The 25,167-nt window shown below is 38.7% G+C and overlaps 2 protein-coding genes across 2 annotated transcripts; both read right to left on the bottom strand.

Moving 5' to 3' along the window:
• Nucleotides 1-8,451, bottom strand: LOC140155482 (NACHT domain- and WD repeat-containing protein 1-like). The gene is made up of 4 exons (XM_072178347.1): nt 5,988-8,451; nt 4,269-5,053; nt 3,170-3,433; nt 1-2,061 (listed from the first exon to the last, which is right to left on the bottom strand). The coding sequence occupies exons 1-4, from the start codon at nt 7,578-7,580 to the stop codon at nt 1,905-1,907; spliced, it is 2,799 nt and encodes a 932-aa protein (XP_072034448.1). The 5' UTR covers nt 7,581-8,451; the 3' UTR covers nt 1-1,904.
• Nucleotides 7,624-25,167, bottom strand: LOC140154552 (NACHT domain- and WD repeat-containing protein 1-like). The gene is made up of 8 exons (XM_072177119.1): nt 25,021-25,167; nt 21,701-21,903; nt 19,520-19,874; nt 11,851-11,989; nt 10,549-10,833; nt 9,672-9,909; nt 7,712-8,458; nt 7,624-7,641 (listed from the first exon to the last, which is right to left on the bottom strand). The coding sequence occupies exons 1-8, from the start codon at nt 25,133-25,135 to the stop codon at nt 7,624-7,626; spliced, it is 2,100 nt and encodes a 699-aa protein (XP_072033220.1). The 5' UTR covers nt 25,136-25,167.

The following is a 25,167-nucleotide window of genomic DNA, read 5'->3' as shown; positions in this document are numbered from 1 at the left end:
CAGGGAATGTAATGACACTTCGGCTCTTTATATGCACGGATCAAAACAGAATATTTCTTCATATTTTAATGGTCTCAAATCGTTCAACTCATAACAATTTAAATAAGGAATAGTTTGCAATATCTAAGATGTTTCATTACCTATGTTACACAGTAAAACGGGTCAGTATCCATCCAGTACTATTCGATGTGTTTCCTAGGTAACAAAATGTCCTAGATTGTACAATCTATTCTTGTTTTTGGGTTGCTTATATCACTTTTGGATCAATTGTGACCTAAAATTATAATTTTAATTATCAATCTACTGTGTACTAAATAATGATTCCAACAAGCAGCATGAAAGACAACACATTTTCTCAAGCTGCAATCATTTTTTATGTACTACATATTTTTGTCTTACTTTTTCTTTTTGTGTTTTTTTTTTCAGTTCTCTCCTTAAGTTTTCTTTATATTTTTTAATATCGTTGTTTTTCCTTCAGTATTTCAGTGTGCATGGTGTGTACACTATTACTGTTTGCATGCTCCTGATGACACGCCTGCCCCCCAGCTCTGCGACCGATTTTGCTGCCTTGTCTCTTTCTGATGCCTTGTCCCGTGCACGAAATACCGGTCTCTATAATTACCATAAATCAAACAATTGCAGGGTTAAAGAAGATGCAAATTTAGTAAAGTTGTTGTCAACTTTGTCCTGGTATTTCGAGCCAAAGGCATGAAATGAAGAAACATGGCCCGGTCCTGCCGGTACGTCAATGATGATGATGCATGGGGCTTGAATCCAGTCAAGTGAGGAATTCGGAAAGTTTGACAGAATTCCTATTTGCCACGAAAGTACATTCACAACAGAACATATACCCAGTCCCTCGGATCGCGATGCCCAAACACTGGCGAGTAGGCTATTGGTGGTACATTTGTAGGAAAAAATTCCGGAGCTAGCATCATATGTATTATTCCCATCAATCAAGGCGGAGAAGTTCTCATCCAAAAGTTTAAACATTTGGTAAGTCATCTGACGTTACTAGCCTTGCGGGGCTTTTCTAAAATTGGACCAACGCCACAAAGTTGCCACACACGTCGCTGTCGCTTCCTCTTACTTGTTTTAATACCATAGTCCATAAGCTGGTGCGAGCATATGAGTGAGTACATGACATACCATTTATACACAAACACGCCAGAAGAGGATTGAATATCTTATTTAGGCCACAAGTAAGTCTGTCTCCGACACCCGCGAGCATTGCTCCAATTAACGCATAGCGCTACGCGTTGGCCGCAAAATTTACTTTTCCCCATATGTTCAATGTTTGTTTTGTTGGTTTTTTTTGTGATAACTTCATCGCTATCCAATGTTGTAATTTTTTGCAGTTTGTTTGGGTGTTTTTGTTGGGTACACATTTTTGCCATGATTGTAAAAGAGACAAACACAACTTAACTATTCATTGTATATTATGACGTTTCTGATTTTGAATATCACAAAGTACTACATAAACATTGTGCCTTGACTGTAAAAAAAAAAGCATAACACTTTACTCGGGGAGCTAGAGGCACGTCCTGTACATCCCCCAGGACTAAACCAAACCAACTTTTTTAGGTTCCTGAGATGACCCCAAAACATAATCAGGATGTTCCCAAAAATATAAACTGGCCCCAAGTGGGTTTTTCCAAGATGGCGTCCAAAATGGCCCCCAAATGCAGGACTATAAATGACCATATATGAATACTATTTCTGAATCAATCAAACTAACCTTTTTAGCTTAATTAAAGAGCCCAGCATAAACTCAAGTTGATATAAAGGATAAAACGTCCCAAAAGTCAGTGTGTTTTCAAAATGGTGCCCAAAATGGCCGCCAAATGCAGGTAATCACTATAAATAAAAAGTTCTAGATTTATTCCAATCGTTGGTATCATTGATCAAAAAAGTTTGCATGCCTTGGACCGAGGTGCCCGTTGTCCAATTCTACCAGTCTCTTTGGCAGAGGTTACTGTAGCATTCTTGTCTGTCACATGTTTCGGTTCGGATGCAGAGACATCTTCCATTTTGATAGTGTCTCCATTACCAGAAGCAAAACTATAATGATAAAGAAACGATTAAATCAGTTGAATATGTTAATAATCACCTCCATCTCTCCTAGCCTCCCTCCTAATACTCACACACTCACCCCGTCACTCACTCACTCACCCACCCCTTCAGTCACCCAGTCACTAACTCACCCATTTATTCAGTCACCCCTCACTCACGTACAAGGCTCCTCTTACTCCCCACTCACCATGCTCACACCACTACATCCCACTAGTTACATTCCTTTTTGAAACGTTTGCCTTTAAGGGATCTGGAATGAGCGTTTCGACAGTATTTTTTGTGGGACATGAGAGCACACCAGACATATCGAATTGCATTCTGAATACGAAGAATGTCTTTCTGATATCAAATAATTTTCATTTTTGAAATTCACGATATAATACAAATTTTATGACAAATTATTAAAATTTGATATTTTTCACATTTTGATATATAACAGTCTTCGAAGTAAATTTTATAAATCTAATGATATAATCTTAAAGTGTATGTAGCTGGGAGGAAAAGCCGACGATCAATTGAACATTTTGACCTTTCATATTGAAGATATGGATTTTTCCCCAAAAGACCGATTTTTTTTTTGGTGTTTTGGGAAAAAAATCCATATCTTCAATACGAAAGGTCAAAATTTTCAATTGATCGTCGACTTTTCACCCCACATACATACACTTTAAGTATAAATCATCAGATTTATAAAATTTACTTCGAGTTACTGTTAAATATCAAAAATATCAATTTTATTCATTTGCCATAAAATGTGTATTACATTGCGAATTTCAAAAAATCAGAATTATTTGATATCAGAAGGACATTCTTCGTATTCAGAATGCAATTCGACATGTCTGATGTGCTCTAATGTCCCACAATAAATACTGTCTAAACGTTCATACCCCACCCCTTAATTAAAGGCTGATATTGATTTGAAAGAAAAGTCGATGAAAAAATTTTAACGATCCTCTACTTTCTCTTCAGTTGGGTATAGGCCTAAGTTGAAGTATTATAATTATGGCATGTTTCCAAAATGCGTTTGTGGAATCTTATAATATTCTTAAAAGAAACTGCCCACTTTTTAGTGTACGGAGTGCGTTGTATGATATACCTTTTATGTCCGGCTTGTTTTGTTAATGTAGCATCCAAAAAGACCATTGCCATTTTGGTCGCAGCAGCTACCAACCAATGGTGTTCACCAATTTCCACAACGTCGCAGAACTTGATTTGTGATTGGCAATCAAACGAGGTCACAAGTTTGCCACTTGCAACATGCCATATCTTCAAGGTACAATCCCGAGAGCTTGTCAAGAGATACTCGCCATTTGAGAGAAGCTTGGCAACCTGGACAGCGTGATGGTGGCCCTCCAAGTACCTGTCAATAAAACCGTGTTAAGATATGGCTTGGTTAGGCCTATAAAAGTAAACCTGACCACTTAGGAATAGGTTTGAGAGGCCTCATGTCACAGGGGAAAGTGCCTAAAGTTGTCAAAAATTGTCAAAATAGTATAAAGTTACTCAAAGTTTTACAAAGTTGCATAAACATTCTCAAATTGCGTAAAATTACTCAAAGTTTCACAAAGTTGCTTAACATTTTCTCAAAATTGACTGATGTTGCTGAAAATACGCTCAAAAGGTTTTAAAATTACTCAAAATGGCGCCACCCTGCGAACAAGGGGTCAAAGGTTGTTACCATTGTCACTAAGTTGCCGAATATTGCCCAAACTAGGCAGGCAATGCCAGGCAGCTTTCTGCAAATTTGCGCAACATTATAACGTCAGTCGTTTTGGGGCAATTTCCCCTGTGTCATGTGGCCTTTTGGGATAAGCAGACGATTTTGAGCAATAATGATACTTAGCTCTACTTGGCATGTTAAAAATAGCATAATTCAAATTAGGATCATTGTTGGTTTCAAATAAGGATATTACAGTTGCCGTAGATACTCAAAAAACATGTTTCTTTCTGAAAAAGTCAGGAAACATTGGGCAATAGTCATCTGGTCACGAGTCCTTTCAAAGTACTTTATCCACGTTGAAGCATAGTAGAAAACAGTGTGGCCCGCCTGTGGAGAAGTGACTTTTTATCTTGAAGTTACAAATCATGTTTTTGTAAAACGATAGGTACGATTTCAGAACCCGCATATAACTATATATTAATTAATAAAATTATCTAGTGTTTTAAATAATAATAGTTTTGTGAACACCTCTCACCTACTTGACCCTTGACCTTGGGCCTGGAAATCCCACATGTAAAGCTGCTTCGTGCCCCTGAACAAACCACATATTAGATGCTTGTCATCCATGGTAAACACCAGACATACAACGGTATCGTCACTCAGGTGAGATGTACTAATCTGCTGACCTATACGTTCGGCTTCCAAACACCACACAGCCACCGTACCATCTTTGCTTCCCGTCGCAAGATATCTATTATTCCTTGAAATTGCGAGGCATTCTATCTTAGTGTTAAGAGATACAGTCTGACAACATTCACCACTGTCGTAACTCCAGATTTTTAGCACACCCTTCTTGCACGCAGTAACAACAAGATTCGATTCCTCTTTCTTTGTCACTGCAACTGTGGTGATGTCGTCATCATGACCTGCAAATACGACTTGCGGTGAGGTGATAGGCTCTGATAGACTTACATTCCATAACTTGGCCTCAGATCCTCCTGCAGATATCAACTCCATTGAAGCACCCCAACATAGATGCGTGATGGGATTTGTATGAGCGATGTAAGACCAAACTTCTTCGCCATTTAGCAGATTCCAGCAATGAATTTGACCTTTGCTATCTCCGCCTAAAATATAGTCTTTGCCTGGCCAGGTAAGGAGACATTTGCTCTCTATTTTGATGTCATGGAAACATCTCCCATCATTTGCATTCCAAACTTTGGTTACTCCTTTCAACGCACTGGTAGTGACATAACGACCAGATGTGGCGACAGCTATGCATCTTGGCGGTCCTTCATCATGTCGAGATAAGCTTGATGGCTGAAAGATGCAAAAGATGACAAAGGTTAGCCAGTATCAGAAGCGATAATCGTCACTATAAACGTGACAATGAACAAAATGGTATAAGACAATTCCTGTATTCATGAGAGCACACACCCCCACGCTACACATACACACCCTACATCATCATGAAACATTCCAATCAAGTACTACAGTTTTAGCACTTTGTGAGTTATTACGTGTGACAATTTGGTGTCGCATGATTTTAATTAAATCATAGTGTACATTGTTACAGCCATTTTCATGATTATTCGCTACTTGCACGGTTCCGCCATTATGCACTATGTGCGGGGAGAGCCTCGAACTGGCAGCATACATGAAAGGAAGAATTATGTAACCTTACACAGAACGTTATGACTAGTTCAATTCCCATTCATGTATGCTGCCAGTTCGAGGCTCTCCCGCACATAATACACATATAGAATGCATAATGGCGGAACCGTGCAAGTAGCGAATAGGCAACGAAATATCACTACTGCAATCTTGGAAATAAGTACTTGGAACGCTTGGCACACTCTGCCGTAAATTCCGTGCAGAATTTCTGATGATCATGGAAATGACGTATATTGTGCTTGGGAACAAACATGACATCTACAACAATGATTTACCCTATCCCCCCTCCCCATCAATCAATGTTGGACACATTGGGAAACCACTGAAGACATTGGCATTTCTCAACATTGCACGGGGGGAAGGGGTGACAGTTTTCCGTTATTTACATACAAGCATTCCAAGACTTATTTCCAAGATTGTAGTTAAGATAAATCATTAATTTGTTTTTCAGCGCGCCACGAACGCCAAAAACGTGAACATTTATATTTTTTGGACGATCGCTCGTTACAGTCGTTCTTGCGTAGATAGACATTAATAACATCAGCTCAAACAAGTATTGATCTTTCTCAACGATTCTTACCATGACTTGTGTTGGCAACCATATCTTCACCGTCTTGTCGTTACAAGCCGATATCACTCTCATCCCATGGGTTCCATCTACCACTGTCACATCTGATATCCACGATGAATGCCCTTCAAGATTATTCATCAGCGTCCCCGTGGCTGTATTCCACACCTTTAGTTTGTCATCCTTGCTACCAGATACGATCATCTCATCATTGTCGTCATAATTTGGTATGAAGGTCATACACGTTATAGCTCCATCGTGACCTGAGAGAGTAAACAGAGCAGATCCATTGGAGAGTTCCCATACTCGTAATGTTGCATCTAGAGATCCTGATATGAGTTGATATTTAGAGTTGATCAACAGTTTGGTTACTGACTTCTTGTGTCCTGTAAGAAGTAACCTTGGTTGTTCCGAATCGTGTTCAAGTTGCCAGACACGAATGACACCATCTGAACAACCTGCTATGATCTCTTGCTCATCCGATGTGAGAATGGAACTGGTGACCAGGTCAGAATTACCTTTGGTTGCTGGACATTCCCAAATTGTTCGTTTTGTCTCGAGGTCAATGATATGAATATTGGCATCAGCTCTTACAGCAACTACGTGAGATGACGCATTACGAAGGAACACATGCGGAATTGAACTAGTTCCAGGGAGTTCTAGTTGTAATAAATTACTGCCATCGGTTATATTCCACACATACACTCGATTACCGTCCATTGATCCAGCCATGATCAATCCATCAGTTGTTTTAACATCTGTCAGTACTAATGAGTTGTCTATCTCTATTTTGTTCAAGCATTCTCCATTGGTCAGGTCAAATATTCCTAAACACCTGTGCGCTAGGATCAGGTATCGATCATCATTGGATATGGCCATAGCTAAATGTCCCTTTAAGTTTGGGACAGAGTTGTTCATATGAATAGTTTGTATCACTTCCCAAGTGGCACTATCCCACACGTTTGCCATGATATGCCCCTGGGAATCTTCACAAGCTGATACCAGATACTTGTTTGATCGCGTGCAAGCAACTTTTAACACTCGAGTTGGATGTCCTGCTAAAGTGACTCGCATTGGTCCACCGGGTGGCATGAGACATGTAGAGCGAGGGCTCATTAAAGGCATGGAGATTCCGTCGACCCAATTCTTTGCTTGGTTCAGTAATTCATCGAGTTTATGGAAATCTTTCCGAGTGTCAGATAGTCTTCCAATAAGTTGTCCAGCAAGGGTGAATGGATCCGATTTTAAATTGCTACTTGCCAGGTACATCATCTCTTCAAGTTTATTCATTTCTACAGTGAACTGAGGCTCACGTACTTCATCTGAAGTGTTTTGAAAATCCGACATCAGCTCAAGAAATGAAAATGCACGGAGCTTTGTAAGTAGCCAGTTGAAATTGAAAAGAACCTGCTCCGCAAGAGCATCGTCCATTGATGCTTCGGCCAAATGATAAGGTAATTCTTGCAACTTTCTGAGATTGAACACATCGTCACCAAACACGAGGGGCTGCAGAGAAGTGTGACGATCTGCGTTATCAAACGCCTTTCCCCTGGCGGTGAGGGTTATGGGTCTTATAGTACCTTTGCTGAATTCACCGAGAAACATCTTCGCCAGAAGTTCGTGTCTTTTCTTTTGATTGCACACGAGCTTAGATATCGATCTTGTGCTGCCTCCCAGAATTGGCGATGATACCAGGCGATTACGGTCTTACCACCTGCCTGATGTTCAGCAATTACCTCTTTGATATCATAGTAGATACGTTTCCATAGCGACGCCGGGATGCGGACCACAGTCTCATCGGGTGGGTCCCAATATTGGTACACATCATTAAGAACTTCATCATCACATGATAGAACGTCTTCTAGTTCCACCTGTGTTCGTCCATTCTTTGCTGCCGTTAGATAACCCAGTGCGTGAGACACTAATATTGGACCGTGCTTACGTTCCAAGTCTTCAAAGAGACTTGTGATTGCAATGCGAACATCAGATGGGAGTTGGCTTTCATCTATCTCATCATATGATCTCCATTTACTACATTTCTCACACAGAAGCTTCAGAAATATTGGTCGTGGGCATTTCTGGAAGGCATTGGTCACAGCGTCCATCTGCTTCTCGGTGAGGGTTCGTTTTATCTCTTCTAACCACCCGTGTACAATCTCAACTCCAGTATCACGTGGCAGTGGTTGTGTTTCAAAGTAGCATTCTTCCTCTAACAACGTCTCTTTTAATTTATCCAGGCAACCATACAACTTTGGTAGCATCGATACAGCAATGTGAACATCCTTGTGAAAGTTCTTTGGTAACCAATGCATTGAATGAGCATCATTTTGTGATATCAGTTGATCGACACTATCGAGCAGAAGAAACAGAGGCTTCTCGCTGTTAGGATGGGTGTTCAGAAGATGACGGAAGTGTTGTACAAGCTTAGTGAAGTCCTCCAAAATATCTGCAGATGGTTGCTCTACACCGTATGCATAGCAAATCTAATATGGGTATATAAAGAAATAGATTATAATGTTTAATTTTAATTAAATCATATCTGTATTCATCAAAAGAAGAAAACATACAACATGTACAAAACCCCAAGAAGAACTGAGATCCATACCAATCTCAGGCATGGAAAACACAAAAACAAACGTACGAGAAACAACGAGGAAAATACAGGGCTGACACTTTCGAAATAGGGCATTTGGTTAGAGCAATAATTATGTGAAAAATAAGGGGTCATTGGGTGAAAACATTTTTGGCATTCGGGGTGAGCAATATGTAACAAATAATGGGGTAATTGTGTGAGCCAAGGGACATTGGGACGGTGCGAACAGTAAGTCTTTTAGAATGTAGTCTTTTAGAAAGAGTCAAAATAGTCCCACAGAAGCCTCGAACATTGAATTTCTAGGTCTAAATGGCTTTTATTATTTCTAAATAAGTAACAAAATCCGTGATACGTTGCTGTTCAAATAGAGAAATACGGGTCTTTGGGTGACAGATGGAATGGAATAAAAAAAATCTTTAGGGGTACACCTTTGTTTCCAATGGACATTTTATTGTGAAATGTCATTGTACAAGGAATACATTAAAATAAATTCCACATAGCCCCCGAATGAAAAGTATTTAATTATCTTTGCAATCACTCAAAAAGCATTTTGTGTGAATTTTATATCCGAACTAAGTGCTATTAAATTTTTATGAGCCTTTTTATTTTACATGTAAAGTCTATGGGGGTGACAATTAGAAATGGACGGCAATATTAAAAAACCCTCATTTTGGGCCATTTTAGACACTAAAATGCCCATAAAAACAGAATAGTCCTTAGTTCGGATGTAAAATTCACACACAATGCTACCTGAGTGAGTACAAACATAATTAAATACATTTCATTCGGGGGCTATAGCAAAAACGAAAAAATGTCCTATACCTTAATGGTTATAGAACAAAGGTGGGTAGGGCATGTGTGCCTAAAAATATGGGGTATTTGGGTCCTCGTGATGCTAAAAAGGGGGACTTAACAGCCCTACATACGCGTCACCTCCAAAGTGGGAGTGCCCCCACATCATCTCGGGTTCAAAGTTGTGAAAAACACATATACTCATTATGTTGAGTATCTGGTGTTGTATGGCATGCGATTTGGGCGAATTATCATCGCTGGCGTCTTGAAAATAGACCGGCAAAACTATTCCGAAAATATAGGTAACCTACCTGTCTACAAACGCTACTAAGCGTTTCCTGGATAGAAGAACTGCTGACGGATGTTCCTAGAAACCTGAATATCACCACACCTGAATCACCCAGCCATTGCCGTGCATGTTTAGCGATCATTGCCATTATGGTAGTCTTCCCTGATCCAGAAACACCGTGAACCACCAGAGGCTTTCCTGTGTGTCGTGAAAGATAGTCGGTGGTTTCTTTCAGGATATCTTCACGGCCGCGGATTACGCTGTGCAAAAAGAAAACCACATGCTTTCAGTATTTCTGAGTTCATAATAACGCACTCCCGCTTCGTACTTTGCTACATGTGAGAGCGTGGCCTACTGGTTAGATAACTTATATCGGCCTAGGTTCAATTTCCGGCGGTGGTAATTTATGGGCATTGACTTAGGGAGAAAAGGTCTGATTCAATTGGCAACACCTATATATTAAGATCCAACTTCCGCTCTCCCCAAGGTGCATTTGGAATTGGGTAAATGAACCAAGAGAGTATACCTCGTCATTCGGAGGGGACATTATACCGTCGGTCCAATTTACAGCTTTATCTATACACACATCTCGCAGTCAGTTTCGAAAAGAGTAAGGTTATAACCCATGACTGTACCACGCTGTTGGAATACGCACAAAATAAGGCAACATTCTGTCGTTGAAAAAAATAACCCTTAATGTACTTTCGCTAAATAGCAAGTAGTGTCATTTTCTAATTTTCCCTCATTGAATTCTGGGTAAACCTTCTGAAGTAGTAAAACATGATGTGTAAAATGTCTAGAAATAAGGATCATCTAGAAAAGGAAATTGAACCAACATAGTTGAAATAAAAATATCTTCGAATTATTTAATCAAAAAACCAATAATATAAACTAAATACCTGCACTTTTTGGCACAAAAGGACGCATGATGTAGCATTTCTTCATACAGCTGCGCAGCCGCGTGATTTTGGACCTTGGATCTTTTTTCCAGACTCCTATCTATCATTTCCTTCATACTTCTTCTAAACGTCTCACAGAAATCATCTAAGTACTTGGCGTGTTCTGTAATACTGGGATCAATACCATTTGGAGACCATTGTATACTGAATCTATGTAGCTTTCCTTTGCCAATCACTTCGGTTTTCAGGTTTTGAAGAAGACTTTGTGCTTCTGTATCAATTGTCCTATACGTATAAGAAAAATAAACAACGTGAATTAATGGTGCATATACTCACAACATATTCTTGAACTCTTTGCGCACTTATATATTCTAAGCCAGGAGTGACCAACCTGTGGACCGTCCGCGGCCCACGTGCCGCGAGTGTCCATCAATAATGTTCAATGCCGATGCGGCCCGCAAGGTCAATATAAAATAGGCCTAATGAATAAATAAGAAGTTTGTTATACACAGTGGCGTACCGTGGCCGCCCCTACCCCGGGGGCTGAAGAAAATTCAATTTTGCCGCCCCTTCCTCAACAGCCCAAAAAGGTTGACCCAAAAAAAATTTCGGGGGTTTGAAAAAGTGAAAAAAAAAAAAGGATTATCAGCGCTAGCGCCCTAAAAGCAACACATTTTGATGTATAGTACAATTTTTCCAAAATTTGTTATACTTTTCAAATTTGTTTCGCCCTTTTTTCTTTACTATTTCTTTTTGTTCTTTTTCCTCCGCCCCTTCTTTGCCGACCCTTCTTCTTCCGCCGCCCCTTCGTTTTTGCCGCCCCCTGCTTTTACCCCGGGGGGGGCTGGCGCCTCAAATCCCTCCCCCAATACGCGCATGATACAGCCACTGTATGTGTCTACAAAATTTTCATCCCTGCTCTACATGCTGTTATGGCGCTATTTTCTTTCTATATTTCCTCATTTAAATATATCGTTCCGCGGTCTTTCTCTCATCAATTACCCTCGCCTATTATCCTAGGTAGTCGGTGGCCAGTCACTGAAGGAGAAGGACTGCAAGCGTATTTAATCCGTAATCTATATTATGTTGTGACCCTTTGTTGATTTTATGATGCGGAATTAAAGATTATTGTGAAGTTATATTTTGTTATCCGTATATTTCTGTTCGAGTATTCAGCGAGTCTTTCCCCGTCTAACTGTGAGATCCATTGGCCATGTATCTGGTATGAATTCTAAAACCAAATAACTGGCGAGTGGATTTCATATCAGTTTAGCTTCATATCACTGTAAGCCATGTTCTTACCCGTTCTCCGTAATATCCAGCATTTTAGGGGTGATTGGACTCTCCAGCTGATTCTCTATCCCTTGAATATCTCGAAAGAAGAAAAGATTATTGTCAGATCCACTACCACCGATAGCTTGGCGTACCTCATCCTCTGTCACTGTATGGTATAAAACGAAGAGATTGTTAATGTTTAACACATTTCATTTGAGGTCACATGTATAGATGAGATGACTTCTGACGTCATTGCCTGGCAGTATGGGTATATACGCATCGTCACAATTTCCATTGTGTTTTGCCTGGCAGTATGCGCGCGCATCATATTTTGTTCAGCGCCCGTGTTTTTTAAAACTACCGCCACATCATAAGACGGCAATTGAACAGTGTAGTGGTTGTATGCAGTTCGCTCAAACATATCGATATACCAGTCTCTTGCCTTTGTTGATAAACATTGAGGTCAACTCATCTCTTGAGTTGCCAGTTGCAGCGCCGAGTGGCAGCTTTTCACAGGCTCTCTACTTTTCATGTTAAATTTTCCTGTTTTGATGTATTTTTGAATTTAACATTTTTTTTGGTGTCTTGGTTACATACATGGATCACCATTATGTATGGAATTAGCAGATCGAGACCCAATTTTCCATGTTTTGCTTGGATTTTGTATTTTCTTATCCTACTACTTGGACAAGACTGTAACTGTGAGTATAGTAGACCTGATAGCACTGAACACTGGCCTACACATCTCCTGTGCACTGACCACGGGTTTCAAGTACCTCTCAACTTATTGACTGGATCTACTCATGAGATTGTTCCCAATCTACTCAAGTACTCTTCAAGTATGGAAAGTGATCATCATTCTTTCAACTCATCTCAGTCATCCATGTCATTGGCTTTCAAATGCATTCAGTATTCTGCTATATTTTTACATGGTTTATGTACTGAATATACTACATGTCCACTATCAGCAGAAACTTGCCAACATCTAGATTCTCTCAATCTGCTCCGTCAACCCTGCATTATCCACCATCATGATATTCCTCTTATTGGACACAAAAAGTCTGAAAGGAAACGTTGGCGTCACCGGGGTAAACGTGGTGGGAAAAAAAGACAGCCTAACCTTCCCAAAAATGTTACCTCTCAATTACCAACAGTATTTATGACTAACGCTCAATCTATAGTTAATAAGATGGATGAAGTTGATATTATCTGGCGCCAAGAACAGATTGATATTGGTATCATAAGTGAATCCTGGTTCACCCCTGAACTATCCCCATGCCAAGTAAACATCTCGGGTTACTCATTGTACTCCCAAAGTAGAGAAGCTTGCCGGGGTGGTGGTGTGGCCATCTATGTTAAGAACGAGATCCCCTCAAAATGCTTGACATTCAGGTACCGGACGAGCTGGAATGTTTGTGGGTTGAAGTTAGGCCTCACCGATTACCAAGAGGAATATCTGCTATAACTTTCTGTTGCGTTTACATAGTAACTGATTCCCCTTTCCAACCTGTTCTCGAGAAGCACCTTATTGAAACGACTGACCATCTTCGCACTCGTTATCCTGAAATGGGGTTCTGTATTTCTGGTGATTTCAACCGAATGAACATTAATGCTATAACTCGTGGCAATGATCTTAATCAGATAATTACATTTCCTACTCGAGGCCAGGCAACCCTGGATCTCATTCTAACTAATATCCAAACCCATTATTTACCACCATCTGCTCTCTCATCAATTGGTAAAAGTGACCATGCATGTGTTCTATGGAAGCCTAAAAACACCACTGCTAAGAACACAGTTAAGTCCAGGATTACACGGCCTTTTCGTGATGATAATATCAGAGCATTTGGTAGATGGATTCAGGATCAGAGTTGGAGTGAGGTCCACGAATGCAATGGTACTCAAAATAAAATGGATGCTATGTATTCTGTGTTAAACAAGGGTATGGAACTTTACTTTCCTACTAAATTACTCAAAATTCATCAGACTGATAAACCGTGGATCACTCCACGTATAAAGAAACTCATATCAAAACGTCAAGCAGCATTTGAAGCTCATGAAACCTCAAAATGGCGCCAGTTGCGTAATGAGGTGAAGAGAGAAATTGAGAAAGCTAAAGTGAATTATAATGCAAACAGAGTGAGAAAGTTGCAAAAGACTGAACCTCGTAAATGGTATCAACAAATCAAGTGTATGCTTAATTCCAGCAATTCTGATCTTGACATGCACATCCCAGGAGTGGATAGGGCTAACCACAAGGCAATGGCTAATGCCATTAATTCCAAGTTTGTGAGCGTGTCCTCCCATGTTAATCCCTTGGATCATTCTGAGCTTCCAACCTTCTTGCCCGCTGTGAAACCTGCCCCCGTTCTTTATCCATGGGATGTGTATAGCGAGCTTAAGAGAGTTAAAACTTCTAAATCAAGTGGCCCGGATGGAATTCCTCCCAAAATCATAAAGGAATTTGCTTATGAACTGAGTGGCCCTTTAACAGATGTGTTGAATTGTTCTTTTGAGGAGGGAATTGTGCCACACCAGTGGAAATCTGCCATTGTTGTCCCCATTCCAAAGCAACACCCGCCCAGCATTGATAAAATGAGGCCTATATCACTTACTGATATTTTTGCCAAGTTTGCCGAAGGGTTTGTGGCAAAATGGATTGTGTATGATATTGAACCATACATAGATATTAATCAATTTGGGAATGTCAGTGGTATATCAACATCCCATTACCTGATCAATCTTGTGCACACACTTTTCCAAGGTTCAGACAAACGCAACAATGTAGGAACGGTAGTCCTCACGGATTTCTCCAAGGCATTTGACCTGGTAAACCACAATATAGCTGTTGAAAAGTTGATTGCTTTGGGGGTCCGGGGGGCTATCGTTCCTTGGGTTTGCAGTTTCCTCAATAATCGCACTCAGTGTGTGAGATATAACCAAACCTTATCTGAGTATGCCCCCTTGTGTGCTGGTGTCCCGCAAGGTACCAAACTTGGTCCCATCATTTTTCAGGCTGTCATCAACGACGCTGCTGAAGGTTGCAGTTCTCACTACTGGAAATATGTCGACGATCTCACATTCGTTGAGAACCGTGCGTGTAGTGAGAAAGGCAACCTTCAGTCTGATCTTGATGACTTCCTGGACTGGTCTGTAAGTAACCACCTGAAACTCAACCCTGATAAATGTCAAGCCATTCAAATCTGTTTCATGAGAAACCCACCTTCTCATCCCATTCTGAAGATAGGCCATGCATTGCTTTCTTTTGTTTCATCTGCCAAAGTCCTGGGCATCTTCATACAGCAAGATCTTAAATGGGATGCCCAGGTGGATCACATGTGCAAGTGTGCTAACAAACGCCTCTTCATGCTCCGTTCTCTGAAACGTTTTGGTTTCAACGTTTCGGAGCTGACCACAGTTTACGTTGGTTACATACGTCCCCTGTTGGAATACTCTGATGCCATTTGGCATTCATCGCTCACTGTGAAACAATCAAATACACTTGAGCGAGTCCAAAAAGGGCATGTAGAATCATTTTGGGTGTTAATTATATTTCGTATGATAATGCAGTTAGTGTTTGTAAGCTAGACTCTCTCTCTGCCAGGAGGGAACAACACTCGCTTAAGTTCGCGCAATCGCTTGCTAAATCAGAGCGTACCAACATGTTGCTCCCTCCTAGTAGAAGTGAAGTCCATGGAAGACAGCTGAGAAATGCAGCTCATATCTCCAAATTGCGTGCACGCACAAGTAGATTTGCTGAAAGCCCCATTCCCTACTACATTAATCTGTTGAATAAGCAGTAGTAGCTTGTGTGCTGGTGGCTTCCCATTGTGCCCTTTTGCATCTCTCTGCTGTTTTTCCATGCCAAGTTGCTTTTTTTTTTGCTTTATAATTATGTGTATTTGATTTCTTTCATAATATTTGTTTATTGTCTCTTGTATAATGCAATTCGGCCGTTTGGCCGCGATGTTGTGCAGGTTAATAAAATCATATGGGCAATTCCATGTTAAAATGACATTTTTTCAAAAATATGAACTTTGCAATTGGCAATGATTGATGATATATTTTGATTATACACCCTTTAAAGTTAACAAAATAGAAATTTTCAAATGAATATCAGCTGCAGTATTTTTTTTCATTGATTTGAAGGATTTAATGTATTTTCCTACATTTTGTTAATAGCAGATAGTCAAAAGTAATTAATTTTTTTTCTTTTTTATATATGGAACAAAAACAATTCTTTTTTGTGATAGTGTTGTTTGATACATAATTTGTCAAAATAAAAAATAAAAAATTAGGAAGCTGTGTTGGTAATGGTCAGGATGGAACGGCAAGTTGTATAATGTTAAGCATGTAACGCGAGTCACAAAAGAACAACTTTTAATGCAGTAAAAAATCTAAAGGGTTATAAATGTTCCCTTTCATTTTCCTCCTGGTTTGGGTCATAACTCATAATTATTTCATAAGGTTTTTGGTTTGCTACAATTGTACCACCAGAGACAGACTATTCAAAATGTAACGCGAGTCACAATGTAACGCGAGTCACGATATTGTAACGCGAGTCACACATATTATACAGCTCTCTATACAGTAGGGCTAGAAAATAATCCATAAATAATCACTAAAACTTCTCCCTCCTAATTTTACCCTCCCCAGGACTCATAATTATTGTACATCACTTAACAAATTGCAGGACTGGAAACCGTTTTTGTCCCCATCTGTGAATTCAAATTCACAATTTGACTTTCCATTATAAACACCCATTATAAACACCCACTACCACCATTCCACCCCAGTTTCTCCACCTAACCCCAGAACAGAAGAACACGTTTAAAGTTGAATTCCACAATATAAATTCAATAGAGCATGTTTAGAGCTTTCAAATTGGGCTATGTTATCAAATGGTGAGTGTAACAGTCATGTAACGTAACGCGAGTCACGCACTAAGTTGGCCATTTTTAAAATACCAAACTCAAATGTACTTAATGTTTGCTTCTGTAGTATAGCTGCAGTAAAAGGTAATTACCTAGTGGTATCACCTTTTGTGTGCAGCTTCTTGTTTGTGGAGAAATATTGAAAAAGTAAAAGCTCAATTTGGAAGGGGTAATTTTTGTAACCAAAATCACAACCACATTTTTGCCAATAAATGTTACATCGTTACATAGAGTTAAATTCACAAATTACAAGTTTACGTGATTTGATACATGTAAAGAGAAGATGAATAAATCAAGTCTGAGGAATGTGTTCCACATTGATCAGCAGCAGCCTTTTATATTTTGCTACTAGGGGCTCTGCAATAAGCAGACCTCCCCTCTCAGCCTGCCATAAATTGCTTGATCCTCTTCTCGGCCTGCCAAAAAATCCTTACCGGTACCCCTCTTTGCACATACGGAAATTTTTTAGGAACCCATTTTGCAAACCTGAAATGGTCTATCAGTTTTGCATATACACCAGGCACAAAAAGAAACTCGTCAGTTATAGTCACCCTTGCTGTTCAACAACTTGATAATTTTGCATTATTCTGAAATATACATTTTGTTAGTTGGATTTTGCTTTCTCGTTTGACATCCTGTTCATGAAAATCAAGCAAGAATTGACCAAGATATGTGCCTCCAAACCCCCAAAATCGAAAGTTGCAATTTTAACAATTCAATTGTGCCTGTTACACTGTGTGCTTTATTGATCGGCCCGTGGTGCTTGTGTACAACTCAACGATGCATCCCATTGAAAATCGTTGAAATTGCAACTTTTAATTTTGGGGTTTGAGAGTTTGGAGGCGCATGTCATGGTCAATTCTTGTTCAATTTTTACGAACAGGGTGTCAAGTGAGAAAGCAAAGTCCAATTAACAAAATGTATATTTCAGAATAATCCAAAATGATCAGGTTGTTGAACAGCAAGGATGACTATAACTGACAAGTTTCTTTTTGTGCCTGGTGTATATGAATGTTTCCATAGTTATTCAATGCATTTTATGTAATAAATGTATATGAAAATTGTATTCTTATTCAAATTGCCAGTTTTTTTAAATTTCCATCATTAGCCCCCATTACCACCACCCCACCACACCACCACCCCACCCCAGAGGGAGGGTCCTTTAATGCTGAATTACAGTATTTTTATAGTGCTAAAGTAAAACTGACCACAATGGAAATGAAATTGAGCGTGTTTAAAGCTTTCAAAGTGGGACCATGTAATCAAATTAGTGAGCGTAACGCGAGTCACGTAACGCGAGTCACGCACCAATTTAGCTAAAGTTGGCCATTTTAAAAATACCAATCTCAAATATACTTGGTGTTTGTTTCTGTAATACAGCTGAGATATAAGGTAATTACTTAGTGGTATAAACTTTTGTCTGCAGCTGTTTGTTTGAGGAGAAATATTGAACAAGTAAAAGCCTAATTTTGAAGGTGTAATTTTTCGTAACGCGAGTCACAATCACATTTTAGCTAATATATGTTTCATCTAGTTATTTACAAAATTAAAGTTTATGTGATTTGATACCTTGGGTCAGTAAGTACATGTGGAGAGAAGATGAATAAACCAACTCCTTGTTCAATTGTATTTATATGACATTGAATGTGCTGATTTTATCAAAAATGTAACGCGAGTAACGTGGAATTGCCCATATCATATCATATCATCTATACGACAGTAATGCAATTCTTGTTACGTTATTGGGCTACGGTATTTCAGTTGAAATCCACGCACCCCTTGGAAGACATGACCTTCTCCCACAGAAGGGGTGTAGGTTTCAAGTTGAGTCACCCATGCATGTAACCCCAATTGAACATATGAAAAGGTTTGACTACAATTCTCTTATAATTGCATCTTGGTACAATTTCCACCTCGATACACCCGAGCACACAGATATTTCCAAGCACAGCGAGTCTAGTCTTTACGCAGTCTGTGTTTATACTACACGGTTGAGTGCATAGCATCATAAGAGCTGTGTGAGATCTAGTCGAAAATAGGCATCTGTGCTTGGGTTTTGTAAAAACCTCAATTGTTCCCTTCATCCAATCAGATTTTTTATATCGAACGAAAGCTAACACTTCTCCCTAAAATGCTTTTTTTGCATTAGGTCAATAGATAACGCAATTCAGTGATTATCGCGAATGTGGTAAATATGTTGAAAACGACCAAATCTATTAGTATACCGGTATAAATTATAAATTATATATATATGAATTTATAGTTATAAATACGTATTTATAAATACGCACGTGCGCTGCCATAACAGCTTGTAGACAGTAAGTCTCGAAGTGACCTTCTACATAGCGGGTGGTCCTTCCTGTACATTTAAATACAAAGGTGGTAAACAAAACGAGACTGCTGTGCAGCAAAATTGTCTATTATTTTCAACTTTGTGATTATATTTTTTTTTTATTTCAAATACTTTCAAAATAAATGTTTTTGAAAACATATTACAAATTCGGAATCCCCTTTATGTGTAATAATTTTGCTATTCAATTAATACTTAAATTTGATAATATTTATCAAAAGAGTTCCTACCCTTTTCAACAGCATGAGGATTTGGTCACACTTGCTGGTCTTGGTATGTCGTGCCCATGGGTCACGTGCGTATTTATAAATACGTATTTATAAATATAGTCGACGCATATTGGTACGATTATAGGTAATTGCGTAGCAATCTATAGGAAAATGAAAAAAAAAAAAACACTTGCTGCTCTTACCAGAAAAATGATACCTGTGCATATCCTCCTTGGAGTAAACACCTTCTTCTACCGCACAATCCGCAGCTTTACGCAAAATACACTGTAACTTTTTAAAGATCTCCCACCAGAGAGTTCGATCCTGTTTTCGTTTTTCCGGTTCATCTTCATTGTAATAATCCTTGAGATTGGTCGTGATTGGCTGAAGAACATGCACAGGTGGAACTGCGTTAGCATCTTGACGGAACCAATCTTTCATCAGTTGCTGTTCATCAGCGGTAAGTTGACCTCTTACAAGACCTAATAGCGTTTCGTATTCCTCTGATGGTATGGTTGATGGTATTGGTCGGTAGCCATATTTGTTTCCAAGTATAGCCTAAACAGAAAACAGGCACAAATTATTGCAGTGAATAATTGAGTAACTCTTCAGGCTCGTAAAGCACGAAAAACAAACAAGAAGGGAACGAATGAGAAGGATGCTGAAAAGGAGAAGGGGGAAGAATATGAACGAAGCAAATGAGGGAGGAAGAGAAGAAGTTCTTACCAGTGTTTCTTGAATTTTCAAAATTAAAGTATGATCTCTCAGACTCTGTTTATATTTAAATAAACTCCTCAAAAAAGTTTTGGAAACTTCCAAAAACGGCGGTAAATCAGAAATTTTTGAAAGCTATCTCCATATTGATTCATATCAGTGAAATCATTGTTTTTTCCTGTCGATAATGACAACTCATTTGTGACGATAACTTATTCCACGGATGAGTAATTTTCTTTGAAAGACAGAGAGGTCTCAAAGAAAATGTGCCAAACTGGCCGTTGTCTGCGCTCATCCCATTGCTTTGAATGAATGGATGAGAGGGTTCATGCATGAATTAAAAAAAAAATAATGAAATGTTGTTTGCAGTATATAATTTTGAAGGAAAAGTGCTAGGATGGGATGAACAGTTCTACGGGTGGCTCGAAATGGATCAACGCAACTCAATCCCGGGGGGGGGCACTTCAATATGAAATGGATATAGGTGTAGGGCTGGCACTTTCGCACTAAGGGGCATTCGGTGAGAGCAAAATGTAAAAAATATGGGGTCATTGGGTGAGAGCATGAATTTTGGCATTCGGTGAGAGCAAAATGTAAAAAATATGGGGTCATTGGGTGAGAAAATGACAAAAAACAGCGTCAAAAAACCTCGAAAATCGAATTTTTAGTTCAAAAAGGCTTCAAATTTCTTAGTTTTTTCAAAAATAGGTAACAAAATCAGTGATAAATGAAAGTTGCTGTTCAAATTGAAAAGTAAGGGTCTTTGGGTGATAGATCAAATGGAAAAATAAGGGTCTTTGGGTGACAGAACATGTGTTCGTAAAAAAATATGGGGTCTTTGGGTGAGAGCGACGCTGATAAAGGGGGTCTTAACAGCCCTACATACGCGTCACCTCCAAAGTGGGAGTGCCCCCCCGGGACTCAATCTCTCTTGCTGGTAACTTCTTCATAGTGGTCACTTGCAAGAAAGTTCTAATCAACCATATCAGATCTGGATAAGGCTCGAGCAATTGGTCAGCTTGAGGCTGGCACACCTCAGAATCAAGTTGCGGCAACTTTTGGAGTTTCCCGCAGTATGATCTCCCAGCTAAAAGCCTTGTTTCGTCAAACGGCATGAACGGTGATGTCAAAGACAGACCCAGAGGTGGCCGCCCAAGAAAAACAACGGCTGCAGTATACATCCGGCTGGCAGTACTTCGAAACCGTCTTAAAGCGTTTTTAATGAAACAGTGTGATATTCCTTACTCATGTTTACTGATGAAAATGGTGCAGACAATGGCAGATAGCACATTTTGTTTGAGATCTCCTTGTCTTTCAAAGACTACTCAACCATGGAAAGTTATGGTCACAAATGTGGTATCATGTTTGTCAGGAAAGAACAATGTTTGCATTGATATGAAACAATATGGAAATAGATTTCAAAAATGTCTAATATATAGCCGTTTTGGAAAGTTTCCAAAATTTTTATGAGGAGTTTATATTTTTTTCTGAACTGTTACATAGTAGTGTATAGCTTAACAACTTAGAATATATCACAATCTAGACTCAAAGTGTAGGCTATAACTATTCTGGTGATTACTGATGGTATCTACGCAGTTTCTATACGCTTTAGACAGGCAAAACAACGAACAGGCAAAGCAATCAAAAGAAAATCACGGATGAGCATTTACCACAAAACTTGGTCCCAGTGATATCCGTTTGCAATGTTGGATTTCCTGAAGACAGAGTTCTGACGTTAGATGATCTGATGTAGCTGTATCACGAACACCCCATCGCATGTCCACCACTTCAAATTCTACTCCTCGGCCTTGGCAGTATCGCCTCAAGTCTGGAAACACTTCCTTCGTCAGTTTGTTTCTTTCTTGTACAGTATCTGGTTGGTAAAGAAAGGATTCAAATTAAAGAGGGTCTTTATGGGGTACTACACCCTTTGCATTTTTTTTTGCATTTTGTGAAGAAATGGGAAAAAGAAATTGGACAAAGTGGTATGCAAAATGAAGGGGCAAATCTTCTCGTTCAATTGGTGGCATCGGTATCAATGAAGTGTACATGCTTCTAAAGGTATAAGCCAAAAGGTGGTACATCACTGATGTTTTAAATTCACTTAATTTTGGAAAGCTTACTATCAACGGATTTCGTTAAAATTTTGGATATGTGTTGCTAACACATTAGGGAAATAATGTTGATATGTAAAATGGGAATAAGTGGTTCCTGATTTCTTTTATGACTTCATGAACTTGGTGCTCCACAACTATCAAAAACGAACCGGTTAAAATGCTTCTATTTTCAATGTTGAGCTATATTTTGTATTTTGAACTTGCGACATTATTTCACTGAAACTTAATTAAGCCATAGGTAACAGGTTACCACAACCACACTTCAGCAATGTTGAAAAAGATTGTTATTTTTGTCACCTATACCACCATATTAGGTAGTTTTCCGTAAGCTTCATTTTTGTGATTTTGGTAACTATTTTATATTTATTTGCCCAATCCATCTCAACTAGGCACTCTAAATTGTACTCACCATTTACATCCCAAGGTATTTTAGTATATCCACCTCACACATTTCCATTATATATCCAGTAACAGACAAAATGTCAAAATTGATGCCTCATTATGACATGTATGATATCACAGACTATCACATGTATTCAAAATTGATGCCTGAATTTGACCTGAACCAATTGACCTATAACCTGACCTTTGATGACCTTATAGCCTTTTTAAATCTCTTTTCCTAACAACACATTATAGAATATACATACATGGTGTAGTATTAAATTGTCTATGTGGAAGAGATTAGGCCTATTCAATTTATTCAGTGTTATAATCAGTGAGTACATTTCTATAGACAGTATAACAAAGGATTTAATGTATTCTATTCATGTATTCTACTTGGACATGTTGAAAAGAATAAATTATGGTTTGTTATGAAACACACATCTAAGTTACTAGGATACAGTAAACAAAAAAAATATATAGGGCTAAAATGATTTTCTAAAATGGTTTAAAAGCACTTTGTATGTAGAGATATTTTATAAGTTGAGGACATGAGGTGAAGAACATATTTATATACTTCATAAATTTGCAAAAAAAAAAATAAGAAAATGGGTACTGATGAAAATCAGGGTATTATACCCCCTTAAGGATTCTCCCATGTACTCTATATGTCGGTAAATTCCAGAGTGAAGTTGTTTTTAAAAGGAGCGTCCACAGAAAAGTATGAACCATGAGGTAGCATTGGTAGTGGCACTTCCCTGCTTTGTAAATAATCACAGAAGTTGATTAATATAATTTTTTTTTAGATTACGTTTCTGGATGGGGGATGGGGTCGGCCGGAAAACAAAACTAGTTACATTTATAATAGGACTTCATCGACCTTCGTCGCAGGTGACAAGAATGAATGTAGATGACTCATGAAATCATACTAGTTTTCTGGTCTATATTGCCTTACTGTTCCACATGATTTCATAACACAAAATATCTACATTCATTCTTGTCTCACTTGATGTTGTGGCGACCTTCATGACTTAATTCCCACTCAACTTCATTACAACTGCCTCAGCGATGATTGTCTTTTTAAAGACCATTCTTGTTAAAACAAAGCTTACTATCCACAGCTCCATGAATTTGTGGTGCATGTATTTTCAGCTTTTTAGATAAAATAAAAATTCCTTTAAAAAAGGAATGTGGCGCCCAATGTGAACTTGGACGTGATATGGTGAATTCCATGGTGTGTAGATTTGGTATTATTATAATGATTTTTCTAGGGAAGAGTAGAAGATGATCAAATGTGTTTGATTGGGGAAGGTGTTCTGACAATCCAAATATAAACTTAGTCCACCTCAAATGACCTGTAACAATTTGTGATTGACATTACTTAATTCACCTCGGATGACTTTGATCTGACATTCAACATTTTCGCGCTTACACCAATCATATCCATAACAATTTAACTCTTACAACTTCCTGTCAACTCTCTAATTTAAAACTCTAAATTTCTGTCTGTTTGCCTTTTCTATCTTATTTAGTACACTGCAGTTTGTTACAATTATTAAGATAAGCAAACATTGCTGGGTAGATAACAGGATTTAGTTATTTACTTAATCCAATCATGGAGGTAGTAGCTAGATTCTATGGTAATTAGCAAACAAAAGCCATCAGTTTTCAGAGGCCTCGTTAATTGATCTTATCACTATGGACCACAAGAGTCTCATCCCAATGGCATAGTCCAATAACCTCAATTACATAATCATAGTGCAAAATCTGACCTCAAGTTGCAGAGTATGAGTTTGTGTACAAAGGATGAATGTACAAATGTATTAGGGTTTAAGAACTGTTCCCATGATAGATGAGCATGTTGTGGATCCTAGTGTATGGTCAAATGTCACCGTCTATCGGGTTCTAAGGCACACAGTAAACTGGTTGAACGCATACAAAGGTCAGGCTTTATTTGGTGTTTTTATAAATCCTAATTTTGTATTTTAAACAAAGAATATACGCTCACCATTTTATCCCGTGCATATCAGAAAACAGTAATAAAATAAAATCCAAGCAAATTGTGGTTTTATTTCTGAGCTGGGCATAATTTTAGCAAAACAATTGCGAAGTCAATCTAGCAAGAGTGAAATTAGAAGATTTTCACAAAGTCATGCCTATATTGTGGCGCGCCTCCGTAGAGGGCGCAGAGGGCGCCACAAAAAATTAAAGCATAAGAGGCGACGTTGAAATATAAATTCCTTTAAAAAAGAAATGGGGCGCCCAATGTGAGCTTGGACGTGCATGGTGAATTCCATGGTGTGTAGATTTGGTACTATAATGATTTTTCTAGGGAAGAGTAGGAAATGATCAAATGCAAGAGAATGGGCGCCCCAAAAAGGGAAGCGAAGAATACTTTGATATCCCGGTAGACTGATCAGCAAGCAAAATGTTTAAACGGTTAAACATTTTGCTTAAGATAATAAAATTAAAATAATAAAATCATTCACCTGTGAATGTCGAGCTGATAAATATTCTGACGGCATTGGAGGCCTGTGTTGGTAGATCGTCAATTTGGCCACAAACAATTGGCATAAATGCAGGAAACTCCTCGTCTTCCGCCATGATGTCAATATTTTAAGCATGAAGGGTTCAGT

This window comes from Amphiura filiformis, chromosome 6, assembly GCF_039555335.1.
Source record: "Amphiura filiformis chromosome 6, Afil_fr2py, whole genome shotgun sequence".
Lineage (NCBI taxonomy): Eukaryota > Metazoa > Echinodermata > Ophiuroidea > Amphilepidida > Amphiuridae > Amphiura > Amphiura filiformis.
Note: the sequence above shows the minus strand (reverse complement) of the source record. Positions and strands in the feature narration are given on the sequence as shown.